At 48.3% G+C, this 17,140-nt stretch overlaps 1 protein-coding gene across 29 annotated transcripts in view; it reads right to left on the bottom strand.

The window, feature by feature from the left end:
• PPP6R2 (protein phosphatase 6 regulatory subunit 2) overlaps positions 1–17,140 on the bottom strand; it is a 92,738-nt gene that overhangs the window by 58,283 nt on the left and 17,315 nt on the right. For 27 of the 29 annotated variants that reach the window (XR_015793570.1, XR_015793573.1, XR_015793578.1 and 24 more), the window contains 5 exons: positions 13,672–13,921; positions 8,974–9,160; positions 2,351–2,488; positions 1,554–1,619; positions 505–617 (listed from right to left, as the gene is read on the bottom strand). Coding sequence is in view for 19 of the 29 variants with exons in the window: in XM_088129090.1 (XP_087985216.1) it covers positions 505–617; positions 1,554–1,619; positions 2,351–2,488; positions 8,974–9,160; positions 13,672–13,898 (731 nt within the window). In the remaining 10 variants the exon portion in view is untranslated. Of the gene's footprint in view, positions 1–504; positions 618–1,553; positions 2,298–2,350; positions 2,489–8,973; positions 9,161–13,671; positions 13,922–17,140 lie in introns of those variants that run through there. The other 2 variants (XM_088129103.1, XM_088129105.1) reach the window with 2 other exon arrangements.

Raw genomic sequence — 17,140 nt, 5'->3', positions numbered from 1 at the left:
CTGGAGTGGGAAGACTTTGGGGCCACCTGTCCACATGCAATACAGACAATGCAACCTGTTGCTGCTGCCGTTTCCAAATCTGGCCAGATGAGTCATCCAGATATTTTTCAGGATCAAACAACGTTGCTTCCCCAAAAACCACCTTTCTTCCAAGGAGCTGAAGGCAGTGGACACTATTCTCTCCCACCCCACAACCACCCTGTAAGTTGTTAGACTGAGTGAGAGAGACTTGTTCATGGGTATGTCGAGATTTGAGCCTGGTCCTTACAGTGCTAACCCAAAAGCCTTGCCACAACACCATACCTTCATTTTTCAACATGACCTATGCATGGATGGGCAGAAGAAACTCAGAACTGGAAGACTTATCCTACTCTATCCCACCCCCAAGACTACCCAGGCCATCAGCCAAGCTGCAGCCTGACTCTTCTGCAGTTTCATAGAGGGAGACGCTATCCCAGTGCTCCTAATTCCTCCTCCCACACAACAGCTGCTTTCTGTACTTACGACTCCAGGGATGCAAGGAGAGGGTCAAGGTCAGCCACCTCCTGGAGCTGGTTGCTCTGATCTCTGCTCAGCCTGATGATATCACACAAGGTTTGAGAAGCATTGGATTGTCTCTGCAAACCGGGCAACAAGTCAATCCTGGCAAAAGGGTCCTTCAGAGGCCCGAGAGTTAACGAAGAGCAACCCCCAACCCCCCAGAAATGGTAGGGGAAAGCCAGCAGGTCCCCTAAACACAGTCACAACAAAACTCCTGGACTCGGCCTAAATCCTCACAGCTGAGAAACAGGATCCTCCATATGGTTTCTGAACCGGGCCTAGTGACAGGGTTCCTTGGTTCTTATGTTATGCATTGCTTAATTTTGATTGATTTAATTAGTTATAGCCTCTAGTGTATTTATTCTCTCTATTGCAAAATGTCACCTGATTGGTATTCCGCTATTTCCTTAGAGCTGCCTTTTTAATGTGTCTAATTTGCATTTCTGCATTCTTTAATTGATAATTCTTTATTATTCCATACTTAATATTTAAGCTTAATAACAACAGCTGTCATTGTTGTGTGAATCAGGCTGATGTGGCTTGTTCAGCAAACCACGGTAAAACCTATCATGCCTTAGTATGACAAAGGAAACCAGCCACTGTGCCTAAGAAGTGTTTCCCCAAGGAAGAAAACAGACAAAACAAGGAGGAGGATGCCATCTAACAATGCCTGGGAGCAAGAGAACAGACATTCACTATCTGGAGGATTCTGACCAGGGCAGGAGCTGGAGGTCTGGCAACAAAACAACCACCCACTGCCCACAAGCTCTATCTAGCAGACACTGAACAGGATTCCCCTCTCCAAAAGGCCCCTTCCTGTTAAGGAGCCCTTGGCATCAGAATGGGAGAGCTGAAGCCCACAGGCTCCCTCAGAACAGCCCCAGGGATTCCAGGGTTCAGCAGAAGGAATCTGAAGCCTCCCTGAGACAGTCTGCCAGCCTCCCACCTCTCTTTTCGTAGGATAGCAAAAAGGCGCCTCTCCTTTGCTTGACCACTGGTAAAGGCACACTCACATCTTCATCCTGGCGAGGGTGGATCAGCTCCACCAGCCTCTGAACAAGCTTTGCATCATTCAGCCACTGTAGGACAGAATAAGAAGCAGACCAGATAAGCACACTGCCTTGCCCAATGCCCCATCTGAGCCTTAGATGTTTCTCCCACCACCACTGCTGCACCTCCTTCCTCTTATCAAATCTTGCACTTTATTCCCAGAAGCTCCAGTGAAGCCCCATCTTGGAAGAGGCCATGGTTAACTCTGCCCACAACAGCCAAAAGAAAGACAGACAGGCAGGCATCCTGCCTCCCCACTTCCCAGGACCGGCAAAGAGACCTTCGATTGAGTGCACTGCTCTGCTGTGAGAAAGGGGGCTTGCGGAACAAGCAGTTCTGAGTAACTCCCGTTGAGCACTGCAAGAAAGCCAAAGCTCCCCACTCCCAGCAGTGAGGCTGAAGGCTGCCAGCAAAGGGGAATTATCCTAAGAGAAAGTCGGTGCCACAAAGCCTCCAGTCACCTCTGCTCCTTCCAAGGGAAGGAGGCCCTAACCCAAACCCCGGGTGATCCTGGGCAAATGGCCCGGCCTTCCTGAATGCCAGAGGGCCGTCTTCCACGGCACCCAGCTTAACCAAATCTGCTGGGGAGAAGAGCAAGGGTCTGACATCTTTACATGGGTAATCTCCCAATGCGGGCCACACCACTGACCATGTCTGAGCAGCAGAATCAACCTTTCCCTCAACATCAGAAAAGATGCCTTGGCTAAACAGCCCAGAGCGCCTGCAGGGAAGAGAAAGTAAAGAGCAAGAGGAGCCTGACATGTAGCACTTCCTGGCGTAGCTGGGCTGGCTCCACGCAGCTGACCAACCGCAACAGAAGGTCCATCATGGCGGACGTCTCAAGATGCTTGAGCACCAGATCGACAAACTGGACTTTCTTCTTCAGGAATGAAATCACCTGGGAAAAACAGCAACAACAGTGAGGCACAATCAAAGCTCTTAATTTAAAAAAACATATATATTATAGCTAATATTTGCAGGCCGTTTTTCCTGCACGAGGAAGCTTAGAACAATGAACATAGTATTATTAAACATATAAGCAATACGACATTAAAATTATAAAAGAGGTTTAAAAACTCATTTATTAACTAATTTATAAAATGTATGGCTAAACTACTTTAATTTTTAGATGCATGCAGAATCTAACCACTTTGGAAGGTTACAAGGATGCCACTTGACTCAGTGACCACAAGTGACTATAGTATGGTGTATTTGATTTCTCTGACTGGACCACAGCAAGGAGACCGTCTACCCTGCAGGGAAACATGGGCTGAACGAGGCCTCTCCAGAAGCCCACGTTAGTGCAGTAGCAGCAGACTACTGGAACTTGTAGTTCAGCATCAGAACCGATAAGAATACTAAACCTAAACCTGCCACACAGTTTGGAAAAGGAATGACAAAGCAGATGTGGCCAGTTCGTAAAGGGGATAGCAAAACCCTTTTCATGGCAAGGCCAGCTCAGCATCTTGAAAACAGCTGCATTTCTAGGCCAGTTTTAGCATCTCTACGAACTTATCCTACCCTTAGAATTTCCTATGCTAACTGGGGTGCCACTATATCCCACTGATGTTAAGGGTATCTAATATTCTACACTATAAAACAAAATAATAAGATATTCACTAAACCCTTATGTTACGTAAGTTTCAAAAAAAGACAAATTGCTATTTATTAAGAGTACAAGAAACTGAAACCAAACCACAACCAATTTACTTCTTCCAATAGAAGAGAGTATCTGTACCTCAGGACTGAACCGAGGAGTCCTTGGTGCTCTCTGAGCTTGTTTGTTTGTTGGCAGATGCAACTAGGTACATCATCAATGTGAGTGTGGGCATTTTCTCCCTGTTTATATACAGTAGCTTGCCCTGCCAGTGTTGGTGGGGGTGGGGTTTTCTCCTTGGCAGTTCCTTGATTAGGGTATACTTTTCTGCTTGTTTGTCTGGTGTTAATCCCTGCTTATCTGGGTGTTGGCTGCTGGGGGGATCTGTTCTGGTCTTTCTGCTCCCTTCTTAGCTTTTTCTTATTGTCTCTTTTGAATGGTGTGTAGATGTGGTTTATCTCTATGTGTCTGTTGATGGCTGTCTTGTCTGAATACCAAGCTTCCAGGAATTTCCTACTGTTTGGATTTAGCTTGGTCTGGGATGCTCAGAGTTTCCCAGGGCTGTAGTTGGTTTGTGTGCTGTGATGATGCCGTGTGGTTGTAACACTCTGTTGGTTGTTTCTGAGATGTTTTTGATGTATGGCAGTGTTATCCTTTCATAGCTTCTGTTGGTTGTGCTGGAGTGGGTTGAGTGGTCAGGCACTTTTGGTAAAATTGTGTGGACATCCATTTTATTTTTATTTATTTTTCAAATTTGTATGCCGCCCATCTCCCCCAATGGGTGACTCTGGGCGGCTCACAATAATAATAAAAAACACAGGACTCTCCAGCCATAGACATAATCTATAAATAGTTAAAAACATATATAAAAATGGCCTAAAAACCTCCTATAATTTGGCCCTAAAAAACCTGTAAGATGCTGGGGGGGGGGGACAATCCCTCACCCCACCTGCCATCTCCATAGGTGCGGGCCCCCCTCTGGCCCCCAAGCCTTCTGGCAGAGCCAGGATTTGATCTCTTTCCTGAAGGCCATGAGGGAGGGGGCACACCGCACCTCAGGCAGCAAGATGTTCCATAGGGCGGGCGCTACAGCAGAAAAGGCTCTCTGCCTAGACCCCACCAATCGAAATTCCTTGACGGGTGGGGTCTGCAATCTGCCCCTTCTGCTGGACCGAGTGGGGCGGGCTGAGATGACCGGGGCGAGGCGGTTCCTCAGATAACCTGGTCCCATGCCATGAAGGGCTTTAAAGGTGATGACCAACACCTTGAATTGGACCCGGAAACAAATTGGCAACCAATGCAGCTCACACAACAGGGGTGTTATACGTGCCCTCCTAGGGGCATTAAGAACTGTCCGCGCCGCTGCATTCTGTACCAGCTGTAGCTTCCGGATACTCTTCAAGGGTAGCCCCATGTAGAGCGCATTACAGTAGTCCAACCCGGAGGTGACCAGGGCATGAGTGACCGTGCGGAGGCCCTCCTGATCCAGGAAGGGGCGTAACTGCCGCACAACACGAAGTCGTGCAAAGGCCCTCCTAGCCACAACTGCCACCTGCTCTTCAAGCAGGAGTCGTGAGTCCAGGAGGACCCCCAGATTACGCACCGGGTCTGTCTGGGGTAGTGCGACCCTGTCAAGAACCAGAGATGACAAACTCCTAGATCTTGAGGCTCCCCATACCCACAGCCACACTGTCTTACCAGGGTTCAGTCGAAGCCTGTTGTCCCCCATCCAGGCCCCCACAGCCTCCAGGCACTGCGAGAGGGCAGTCACAGCATCACTTAAGACACCTGGGATGGAGATGTATAATTGGGTATCATCAGCATACTGATAATACCTCATCCCATGGTGCCGGATGATCTCACCCAACGGTTTCATGTAGATGTTAAATAGGAGCGGTGAAAGCGAACCCTGAGGCACCCCACAAAGTAGGGGCCGGGGACTGGACCTCTCGCTCCCTATCAACACCGATTGGGTTCGATCTTGGAGAAAGGAGCTGAACCAGCACAACACTGTGCCACCCAGCCCCAACTCCTGCAGGCGACCCAAAAGGATACCATGGTCGATGGTATCGAAAGCCGCCGAGAGGTCAAGAAGAGCAAGGATGGATGCACTTCCCTCATTCCGCTCTCGCCAGAGATCATCTAAAAGTCCGACCAATGCTGTTTCTGTCCCATAACCGGGCCTGAACCCTGACTGATAGGGGTCCAGATAATCCGTTTCCTCCAGTATCCTCAGAAGCTGCCGCGCGACCACCTTTTCTACCACCTTTCCTAAAAAGGGAAGGTGGGAGACTGGACGAAAATTGTCCAGGAGGGTGGGGTCTAGCAATGGTTTCTTGAGGAGTGGGCGGACCAAAGCCTCTTTAAAAGGCTTCGGAAACACCCCCTCCTGCAAGGATGAATTAACCACCGCCAGAACCCACCCTAAAGTCACCTCCTTGGTAGCTTTAACTAACCAGGAGGGACAAGGATCTAAGCCACACGTGGTCACACTGACAGCCCCGAGGATGCTGTCCACTTCCTCAGGGGCAACAGGATCAAACTGTTCCCAGATAACTGGGCAAGAACGCTCCCCGGGCAACTCCACTGGACCTACTCCACGCTTGGCTTCCAACTGAGAACGGATCTGAGCGATTTTGTCCATCAGGTGTTCAGCAAATTCCTCTGCACGACCCTGCAAGTGGTCCTCCGCCCCCCCTTTTCCCAGGAGGGCCCGGGTGACCCTAAACAGGGCTGCAGGGCGACACTCTGAGGATGCAATAAGCGCGGAGAAATGCTGATGTTTCGCCGCCCTTACCACCACTAGGTAGGCCTTAACAGCAGCTCTAACCGGTGTTTGGTCTGATTCGTCCTGGGTTTTCCGCCAGCGGCGCTCTAGACGTCTCTTAGCCCTTTTCAACTCCCTCAGCTCCTCCGTGAACCACGGGGAGCGCCGGGGGTGATGGGCCAAGAGAGGACACACAGGCGCGATCCTGTCCAAGGCCCCAGCCACCTCCTTGTTCCAGGCTGCAGCCAGAGTCTCCGCTGGGCTGTGCAGCAAGGCCTCAGGAACAATCCCCAGCTCCCTTTGGAACCCGTGCGGGTCCATCAGTTGCCGGGGGCGGACCGTTCGAATAGGTCCCACCTCCCTGCGGAGGGGGGCGGCATAGGAGAATCCCACGGCCACCAGGGAGTGATCTGACCATGACAGGGGGGATAATATAAAATCCCCCACCAGATCACGCTGCCACTGCTCCGACAAGAAAACCATATCTGGGGTGTGACCACTGTCCCAGGTCGGGCCATCGATGACCTGGGATAGGCCCATGGCTGCCATGGTAGCCATGAACTCCCGAGCCGCCTCCGAGGCCAACCCCAGGGACGGCAGATTAAAGTCCCCCAAGACCATAAGTCTGGGGAACTCCACTGCCAAGCCCGAGATGGCCTCCAGCAGCTCAGGCAGGGAGGCTGCTATGCAGCAGGGAGGCTGGTACAATAGTAGCACTCCCAACTGATCCTGTGTGCCCAATCTCAGGAACAGGGTCTCACATCCAGTAACTTGTGGAGCAGGGCCCCTGAAGGCCAATAGGGATTCCCTGATGACTACTGCCACTCCCCCTCCCCTGCCCTGGGGTCTCGGCTGGTGCCACACCCTAAACCCGGCTGGACATAATTCCGAGAGGGCTACTCCCCCCTCTGGTGCCAGCCAGGTCTCGGTGATGCATGCCAGGTCAGCCTGCTCCTCCCCAATAAGATCGTGAATAAGGGGGGCCTTATTATTGACTGACCTGGCGTTCAGTAGCAGCAGTCGAAAGCCCGGGCCTCTGTAGGCCTGCTGACCAGGGTCTGGGCTTGAGTTCTGAGGGCCGGAACACGCCACCGGTATAACGCATTGGGGGCGTCTCCCCCTGAAACGGCCTGCCCTCTGGCTCCTGCCATACCGCCCCATGCCCGTCACCACTTGAATGCCCGCCCTAAACTGCCCGAGGTCCTCCTCCCCCCCCCACCATACCAGTCACCACCCAAGGGAGAGGAGACAGAAAAGGAGTGGGGGAGCGCGCCCCTGTGGCACTTCAGCCGACTGCTCTCAGCGCCAACAGGGGCTCAACACCCCCGATTCCCAACCAAGCACTCACCCTCTCTCCACCTACTTCTCCCACTGGTCAGGGAGAGAAGGGCCCCACTCACTCCTACCCTCTGCCCGTCTCCCACCCAGGCAGAGAGCAGCACATTCACCTCTCCCAACCACAACAAACACTCTCACACACCCACTCACTCGAGTCCCCCAGTGTCTTCTCTAGGGGGAGGGGGCACCCCTTGCCACATAGGGGCTCATCCCCCAACCCCCAAGGTCTCAATGCCACTGTGGGCCACTGTGGGCCGCCAGGCTCTGGTCTCCACTCCACTTCAGCCTCACAGCTGCCGTCCCGCCGTCAGCGCCGGCGCTCTCACCGCTGAGGCCAGCCGCGCCGGGCCTGGGCCGTCGCCCTGCTGGCACTCCCAGCCCCGCAAGGCCCGCTCTCGGCTCCGGCGCCGCTCCCCTCGAGCCCGGGTAATGTTCTTGACTCAGCCGGCTTCGCCACGGCAGCCAACGCTCTCCCGCCGCCGCCTCCGTCGGCCCTCTGGGTCCGAGCGCCGCCCGCTGCCACACCTGCCCCTGGCCTCTCCTCTCCGTCCTTACTCCAGCCGCCACCGCCACCGCCGCAACTCCTCTCCCCACGGCCACAGACCACCTCGGACGAAGGTAACACCGGGGGTTCTCCTCATTCACCCTCCATTCATGCGAATATCCCACGCCTCCGACTCTCCTCAATCCCATATTGGTTCTGGTAAAGGCCAAAGGAGGTTATGGCTGGGAGCTCCGCACTAGGCGTCCGCCCCTGCCACCATCTTGGAGAGTTGTGGGAAGATGTTGTGTAGGCAGTCTGGAGATTTTGTGGGAAGATGTTGTGTAGGCAGTCTGTTTCCTTTTTCTGCTGTTCTGGGTTGCAGCAGTGCGTTTGTGCTTGTCTGAATAATGTTCTTACACAGCTCCTCTTGTGGGAGGTTGGGTTGTTACTTGGGTGATGGAGCACTTGGTTAGGGTGGGCTGTTTTTCGATAGACTTGCGTTTCTAATTTGCCATTGTTTCCTCTGCTGACGAGGATATCCAGGAAGGGTAGTGTGCTGTTGTTTCTGTCTACTTCCCTTGTGAATTTTATTCCTTTGAAGATGTTATTGATGGTTCCATGTGTCTTCTCTGGTTGTACATTTTTTATTGCCTGCAGCTATTTCCACACACGTAATCCCACCCCAATTCACAGCTACTTTGGATTTATTTTAATTCTACATAAAACGGTGCCATCTTTGTTTGTCTATAATTAAATTATCAATTTTGGACTGACTTACATTACCTTTAAAAAAAAAAGAGTAAACAAGAAAGCAAAGTCCTTTCAGTGTCTATTCCACTTGAATAAGACACCAAGAGGCATCCCATCCTTAAAGAGAAACAACATGCTCCCACAGTGATCTATCCAGGCCCAGTGCACAGAGGGCAGCAGGCAGTCATGCACAACTAGATGTTTTGGCCACAAAGCAAACCATGGGTTAACACAATAAATACAAGCACAGTGTAAAATTCCTGGGGAAAAAGCAGTCTTTTTATTTGGTGACAAAGAGAAAGTGAATGTAGCATCAATTTTTCCTTCTGCAACACAGGAAAACTAACTATCTCTTAACAATGTCAAGTTGGAGATCCTTAAAGGGGGCAGAGGGAGAAGGTATTTGAAAAATCAAGAAAATAATTATCTTTATGTTGATTACCTTACCTGCTCTGCTTTTCTTGCTATGAGATTGCCAATGGTCTTGCTGAAGAAACTGGCCAGCAAAGGGTTCAAGGGAGGCTCATGGTCCAAGAAGTCATAGAGGATGTTCCACAAAGCTTCATCCCCCACCAGCCTGTCACTGATCTGTGGTACATCCGAGGTCAGCAATTCACAGGCAGTGTTGGGATACCTGCAAGAGCAGAAACAAAGCCAAGACAAAAGGCTGATGAAAAGTTCAAATCCAAGCAGGTTTTGGAACACGTTGTATGATCTCCCTAAAATCAGTCAGAAGGAGCTGGCCAATGCCTGCCACCTAGGGCTTGAACACCAGTGTGAAACACGCAAAGAACATGGTATAGGCAATTAAGCCTCTCCAAACAGGAGTCTGGATTAAGTTCTGATAACGGGGCATTCATGTACACAGATGCCAGGCATGTGGAGAGCTGGGACCTCTGGCTCCCTTGTGGGGGGAGGGGTGGTCTCATCATTCTTACTGCACCTTCCTGCTTTCCTGGGGAGAACCAGGTCAGTATACTGTCACTTTATTGTGGGGGGGGGAGGATTTCTCTTTGCACTACTTTATTCAGGAGGATGAAAAGAGGCAAATTTCATGCTTCTCTTGGTAGTTTAACAAAACAGAGGAGAAGTGTCCTTAAATAAAATATTTTCAGAATGAGTGGACTGATTCAATAAAAAAATGAAAATGTTTTATTATGCATATCAAGGGTTTAGGAAAAGAGAAAAAAAAAAACTAATTTGGAAGAAGTTCCCTCAGCTGGCTGCTTCCTCATCAAAATCTCTCCCCCCCCACACACACACACCAACAGAACAAGTTCCCAACAACTCAGATCAGTCCATAAAATAAACACAAGATACAAATGGTCAGAGAGATATGTCAGGTTGTGTATTTTTGGTCGTCCATAGAAGCTGTTACTCCCTGGTAAGCCCTTAATAACCAAAGCCATGAAGTCCTTCAGGCTAACTGATAAAGATCAGCAGAGGAAATAACACTAAATTAGAAACCCAAGTTTATCGGAAGACAACCCACACCAATCAAGTACTCCACTACCAAAGTAACAACCCAACCTCCCACAAGAGGAGCTGTGTAAGAACATTATTCAAGCTAGCACAAACATATTGCAGCAACCCAGAACAGCAGAAAAAGGAAAAAAAACACCTATACAACATCATCCAACAAAATGGATAACCACATAATTTTATCAAAGAGTGCCTGACCACTCAACCTACTACAACACAACCTACACAAGCTATGAAAAGGATCGCACTGCCATACATCAGAAACGTCTCAGAAACAACCAACCGACTATTACAACCACATGGCACCTCTGTAGCACACAAACCAACAAAACCCCTCCAAAATATCTTAAGTAAACCAAAAGACCCAGTAGCACAAGAAGAAAAAACGGGTCATCTACAACATACAGTGTAAGGACTGTAACAATCACTCCGTAGGACAGACAGGCAGAAGACCAGCAGAGCGCATCCATGAGCACCAACTAGCAGTCAGAAGACATGATGAAAATTCCTTAATCTCACAACACATGGACAGACTCAACCATAGTTTTAACCGGGAAACTGTCAGCATTTTAGACCAAGCTAAATCCAAAAATGCAAGAGAATTCTCGGAAGCCTGTTATTCAGACAAGGCAGCAATTAACAGACACATAGAGATAAACACCATCTACATACTATTCAAAAGAGACAAGAGACACCTCACCAGCAATCATCACCCAGATAAGCAAAGGTTACCACCAGGCACACAATCAAGCAGTGAACAATACCCTAATCAAGGAACTACCAGAGGAGCAAAACAAAAACCCCACCACCACCACCACTGGCAAGGCAGGCCACAGTATATAAACAGAGAGCAAACCCCATCCCATATTAGCACTGAATATGTTACCTAACCGGGTAATGAACTGTTTGCAAGAAAAGAACCAAGCTCAGAGAACCCCAAGGACTCCACAGTTCAACCCTGAGCTACACATATTCGCCTCTATCGGAACTGAAGGTAGCCGGATCAGTATTCTGGATTTCAAGAGAGCTGATTTCAATAAGCTAAGGGGGAAAGATGGGAGGACTACATGGACAGAAAAATCCTGAGTTCAGGGAGACTAAGAAATTCTGAAAAATCAGAGAATTGAAGCCCCAACACAAACAATACCAAAGAGAAAGAAAAATAGGAGACAGCTGATGAGCTCTCCATCAAATTGAGAAACAGAAAAGACAAGTTTAAAAATTGGAAAGAGTGGCACATGATGAAACCAGAATATCAGGGAACAGCCCAAATCTTATCCCCTTTTAGCAGTCCAGTGCTTCTTTGCACCCTTTCTTCCTTCAAAATTTTCTCCATAGTTCCCTTCTTTATCCTCATATCCTTCCCAGCTGTGCACCCATCCAAGAGGCTCCCCACAAATAAAGAGCCACATCCTACTTTCTTCTTTATATCCAGGCATGTGAAAAAGGGAGTATGACCCATTGAAATTTTTGACTTTTTCAACATAATTCATCATAAAGATATTTGATCTTCATTTCAACAATATTGATAAAGGGGATATAATATAACAAATCAGGCACCATTTGGTAGTCCATTGTGTAATTTAAATAAACATAAACACACATTTCACATATGGACAAAGTAAGTACACCTCTAGAGGGACGCGGTGGCGCAGCGGCTTAATGACGCTGAAAGTTGCCGGCCAGAAATGGTCGACGCTTCAGCGGTTTGAGTCCAGCCTTCGCGTTAGCAGGGTGAGCTCCTGTTTCCTCCCCAGTTCCTGTAAACCCAACAGTTCGAAAACTCATGTGAGTAGATAAATGGGTACTCTCACTCCGGTGGGAGGAAAAATGCTGGCAGCACCTTGCAAAAAAGGAGTCGGGAGCAGTTGCCGGTAAGCACGAAAAACCGCGCACGCCCGAAAAAGGGTGCGAAGCAACGGAAACCCCGCCTCCTGCGCTTGCCAGCTGGACTCTGCTCTAGGAAGGAGGCACTGGCAAACCACTTCCGAAACACCTTGCCTTGAAAACTGCAAAAGGACTCGTCCAAGCAGTCATTGCAGAGTCCGTAACGACTGAGCGCAGATTAAAAAAAAAAAAAGTACACCTCTAAATATATCACTACCTCAAATACCTAAAATTAGAATCAAGTGCAGATGATTAGAACATTGTTAGAGAGGATCTGGAGGAACCTGTCTTCCTGAAATTTCAAACATTTAGTTTGATTTGCTCTTTGTTATTGGAGTGGGTAGTATCACCATGCCTAGATCAAAAGAGCTCTCTGAGGCCCTCAGAAAGAAGATTATAGATGCCTATGAGTCTGGGAAGGGATTGAAAAAGATCACCAAACAACTGGACATAAATTTTTCCACTGTCTGGAAGATCATCTACAAGTGGAGATTTCAAACAACTGCCAGGCCATCCCAGCAAGTTCAGCCCAAGAGCAGAAGGCAAGATGCTGAAAGGGCCTCTAAGAATCACATATCCTACAGATAGCTCTCACCACTACTGATGTCACTCTACCATTAGAGAGTAGCTGCACAAATTAGATCTACGTGGGAGGTGTCCTAGGAGGAAATCTCTGCTGTCCGGAAAGAAAGCCAGGGCAAGACTAACGTTTGCTCATGAACACCTAGGCAAAGACCAGGATTTCTGGAACGTTTGCTCATGAACACCTAGGCAAAGACCAGGATTTCTGGAACAATGAGCTCCAACAGACGAGGCAAAGACAGAGTTATCTGGCCACAGTACCAGAAGACATGTTTGGCAAAAACCAAAGACAGCATTTCACCAGAAGAACCAGATACCAAGTGTAAAGCATGGTGGTGGAAATGTTATGGTTTGGGGCTGCTTCGCTTGCATCAGGGCCTGGGCGGCTCACCATCATAGAATCCACTATGAATCCTTCATTGCACCAGGGGGTTCTGGAGGATAACGTGAGGGCATCTGTCAGAAGACTGAAGCTCAGTTGAAAGTGGACCTTGCAACATGACCATGACCCTAAACGTTCCAGTAAATCTATCAAGAAATGGCTTAAAAAAAAGAAATGGAGGGTTCTGGAATGGGTTAGGGTCAAAGCCCAGATCTAAATCCCATCAAGGTGCTGCGGGGCAGTCTGAAATGGCTGTTCAGGCAAGAAAGCCCTCAAATATCACAGAGCTGAAAAAATTCTTCCCAGTCGATGTCAGAGATTGGTAGGCAGTTATAAGAAATACCTACTTGAGTTTGTTTCTGCCAAAGGGGTTGATACCAAGTATTAGAGCCAAGGGTATACTTACTTTGTCCACATGCAAAACTCGCATTTATGTTTATTTATATTACACAATGGACTACAAAATGTAAATGGTGCCTGATATTTATTATATTATATCCCTTTATCTATCAACATTGTTGAAATGAAGATCAAATATCTGTACATTGAAATATGTTGAAAAGTCAAAAATTTCAATGGGGTGTACTTACTTTTTCACATGACTGTATATCATTTCTTAGTGTTCAGATTATTCAGAAGTCATCTTAGGCACCATCCAAGCTCACTCTTAAACACAATGAGGAAGGGTGGCCTGATAGGAAAGGCCCCTCATGGCTCTCACTGCAGAACTGATCGGTCACACATCTGGTACCCTTTCCATCTATCACACCTATGTTCTGCCCACTTGCACTGGCCCGAAGGAGAATACATACTTGAAGCGAACCTTCTCATCCATGTCCAGGGGAGGCTCGTGGGTGATTAAGCTGACCAGCTCCTCCATGCAATGCTGCTGACAGAGGAAATCCACCAGCTTCCGGTTCTGTGCTTTGCATTCTTGGAGGATGTCATCTTCATCCATCAACTCATGCAGAGTAACATCCCCTTTGTCCAGCAATTTGTCAACATGTGACGTTGTATTCAGATCAAACTTCCAAAACATGATGGGGGTGCACACACACCTACCTGAAAGGGAGAGAGGACAATATAATCACCACACTGCTAATACCAAAGCATTCCCTACATCCTGCTTTTTTCTGGCTTCCTGTTTCTCGCAGAAAAGTACTTTCCAGGAACATTGGAGAACCAATGGATTTATCCTTGACAAAACTCCACCTTTTGCTAACTGGGCAGGAATATCTACCTCTGATTACTGAGAATGAACCAGCTGGTGGTTTGGTATCAGAGCCACTGGCAAATTCACTCTCTGAGAGTACCACGTGGCCAGTCATTCAACGAGATGGGCAGTGACAAATTCAATATATAAACAAAGAACAAATAAATTAATTAAAACATCAAAGAACCTTTAGGTGAATCTTGTTTCTTTCACCATGTTCTGTAATCAAGGAGCTTGACCGCTTCTTAGCATGAAGCAAAGATGGGCACAGGGAGACACAATTATGCAAATGGGGAAAAGTTGTTTCCTTCTTTCCCACAGTGCTAGAATGCTGGGTAATCCACTAGAATTAAATGTAAACTTCTTTATACAACACAAAGGGGCCTGTACAAATTCATAGATGAAAGGCTATCAATGGCTATTAAACTTCACATTTATTGACTGACTGAACTGAGAGATCTGCCCAACTCTGTAAGACCCTGGGCAGCATATAACATTAAAAACAATTAAAGCTAAAATAATAAGAACAGAACAATGTGTGCCTCAGAAGAAAACTTTTAGCTGAAAGAGGTTCACCAACAACCCTAACCTTAAGCCTGGGGAAAAAACTGGATCTTCAAAGACTTTTCAAAAATAACCAGAGTAGGAGCAACACTGATTTCTGGGGAGATGCTTCAGCTTCCAAGTGGTCTTCAAGACATGTAGAGCACCTTGCAATGGTCCACCCACAAAATGAGTAGGGTGGGAGTGACAGTCTGGACCCTTCCAGTCCAGGAATAGGTGCAACTGACACAAAAGATGAATTTGTGCAAAGTCCTTCCTGGCCACACTAACACCTACTCTTTCAGCAGAAACTGCAAGTCCAGGAAAACCACCAAGTTGCATACCAGTCCTGAACAGAAAAATTTCCAGGCCTGGAAGGTCCAAATACCCATAGCCCTTCAGTCTTGCTGGGACTGAGCCAATCTAGTCTTTCCCATCCAGCTCCTCCCGTCAGACCCTAGGACAAAACCTTGACACCATCATTTGGACAGCCTAGGGGCAGAGGCAGAGATGCACCCCCTTCTCAAGAGGCCATCCTTAGATCCAACAGTGTTGGATAACTTTAATCAAGGCTCCAAGGCTCCAAGCTCTCCAAGTTGTAGAGAGGGTGGTGGGCTCTCAGCTTTGGAAGGCCCTGGATGAAGCAGATTTATCTGGACCCTTTTCAGTCTGGGTTCAGGCCAGGTTGTAGTACTGAGAAGGCAATGGTCACACTTGTGGATGACCTTTGGAGGGCTCAGGATGGGGATGGTGCATCTATCCTGGCCCTCCTGGATCTCTCAGTGGGTTTTATTACTGTTGACCATGGTATCCTTCTGAACCAGCTCTGGGGGGCACTGTTTTGCAGTCGTTCTCCTCCTTCCTCCGTGGCCAGTTCCAGTCAGTGTTGTTATGGGGAGAGAGGTCCATTCCTAGGTCTCTACTGTGTGGGCCTCAGAGCTCTGCTCTCCCCCCTCTCCTATTTAGAATCTAAATGAGGCCGCTGGGAGAAGTCATCTCTTGGCATGGGGTTTGGTATCATCAATATACAGATGATACTCAGTGTCTGGAGGCTGTGAGGGTTTGGATGGGGAGGAATCAGCTTAGACACAATCCTGGCAAATCGAAGTGGCTTTGGGTCTCCACCTGTAATATGTGGGAATGACCTTGGGAGATGCAGTGAAGAAATGCTGTCTAGGGAATGGTCAGATAGCCTGCAGCTGGACAGTGGATGGGACGAGAGGCTCAGAAGGGACTCCCCCTAGTTTCTCAGGCTGTAAAGGAGACGGGGGGAGAGAATTGTACTTACAGACTTGCAAGATTCTGTTAACGTAGCTTTACAATAAAGTACAATTAGCTTATCTGGTCTATCTGTGAAGGCTGACACATACACACATATCAGATCTGGTACACTGTCATCCTTGGCTCTTGAGGAGCAGGTGGCAGCTACAGCTAGGGGGCCTTTGCACAGGTTTGCCTTGTGCATAAATTGTGCCCTTTCCTGGGCTGGGAGGCCTTGCTCATAGTCACAAATGCCTTAATCACCTCTCAGATAGATTATTGCAATGCACTCTACATGGGGCTGCCGCTGAGGACCACCCGGAAGTTACAACTGGTGGAACATGCAGTGGCATCTGCAGTTCTGGGCAATTCACTTTTGCCTTTGTAACATCACCGCTACGTGAGCTGCACTGGCTTCCAGTTGTTTTCCAGGTGTAATTCAAAATGCTGGCTATCGCTTTTAAAGCCCTAAATGGCATGAGGCTAGGTTATTTGCAAGACCACTTCTCCCTGAGGGTATCTGCCCATCCTACCAGGTTAGATAGGGTGGGTATGCTCCCGGTCCCTTCCCTTAAATGATGCCATCTGGTGGGACATCTGAGACACACCTTTTCTGTGGCTGCCCTAACGCTTTGGAACAGACTCCCCCAAGATTCGGAGGGCTTCCATCCTATTAGACTTCTGGAGGGCTGTGAAGACCTGGCTCTTCAACCAGGCATTGGGCTAGGATAGAGCTGAGCCCAGCAAATGCTAAAGTAAATGTAGAGTTAGTGGGATGTTGTAGCAATGTAGTTGGGCTACATGGTGTTGTTGTGGGGTTTTGTTGGTCATATTTATTGTTTTTATCGAATGTCACTGTGAGACACCTAGGATTATCATGTATAAGATAGATGGCCACGTAAGTTTTATAAATAAATAACTGGGTGTCATGACTCCAAATTGGCAGATAACCTTGCCATGGTGAGAGTGTTGAGCCCTAAGGCAGTTTCATGGAGGGAACTCCAAATATGCCCACTTTCAGGTCTCATGGGACAGGGGGACATAACTGGAGATAGTTGATACCACAAGTAGCCTAAACCTATGCCATGAAGGCCTTCAGAGGTGATAACCAGCACCTTCAATTGCACCTGGAAACTGACAGAAGCCAACACAGCTAGCAAAGTAGTTGTGCTACACAGGCATATCATGGTACGCCTGTAACATGCAGGGCTACATTTTGGACCAACTGTAGTTTCTGAATGATCTTCAAAGGCAGCCCCACGTAC

The sequence above is a fragment of the Python bivittatus genome, unplaced genomic scaffold (genome assembly GCF_059951505.1).
Source record: "Python bivittatus isolate LINGU-HERP-01145 unplaced genomic scaffold, Pbiv_v1 ctg000730_np1212, whole genome shotgun sequence".
NCBI classification, from domain to species: Eukaryota; Metazoa; Chordata; class Lepidosauria; order Squamata; family Pythonidae; genus Python; species Python bivittatus.
This window is presented reverse-complemented; position numbering and strand designations above follow the sequence as displayed.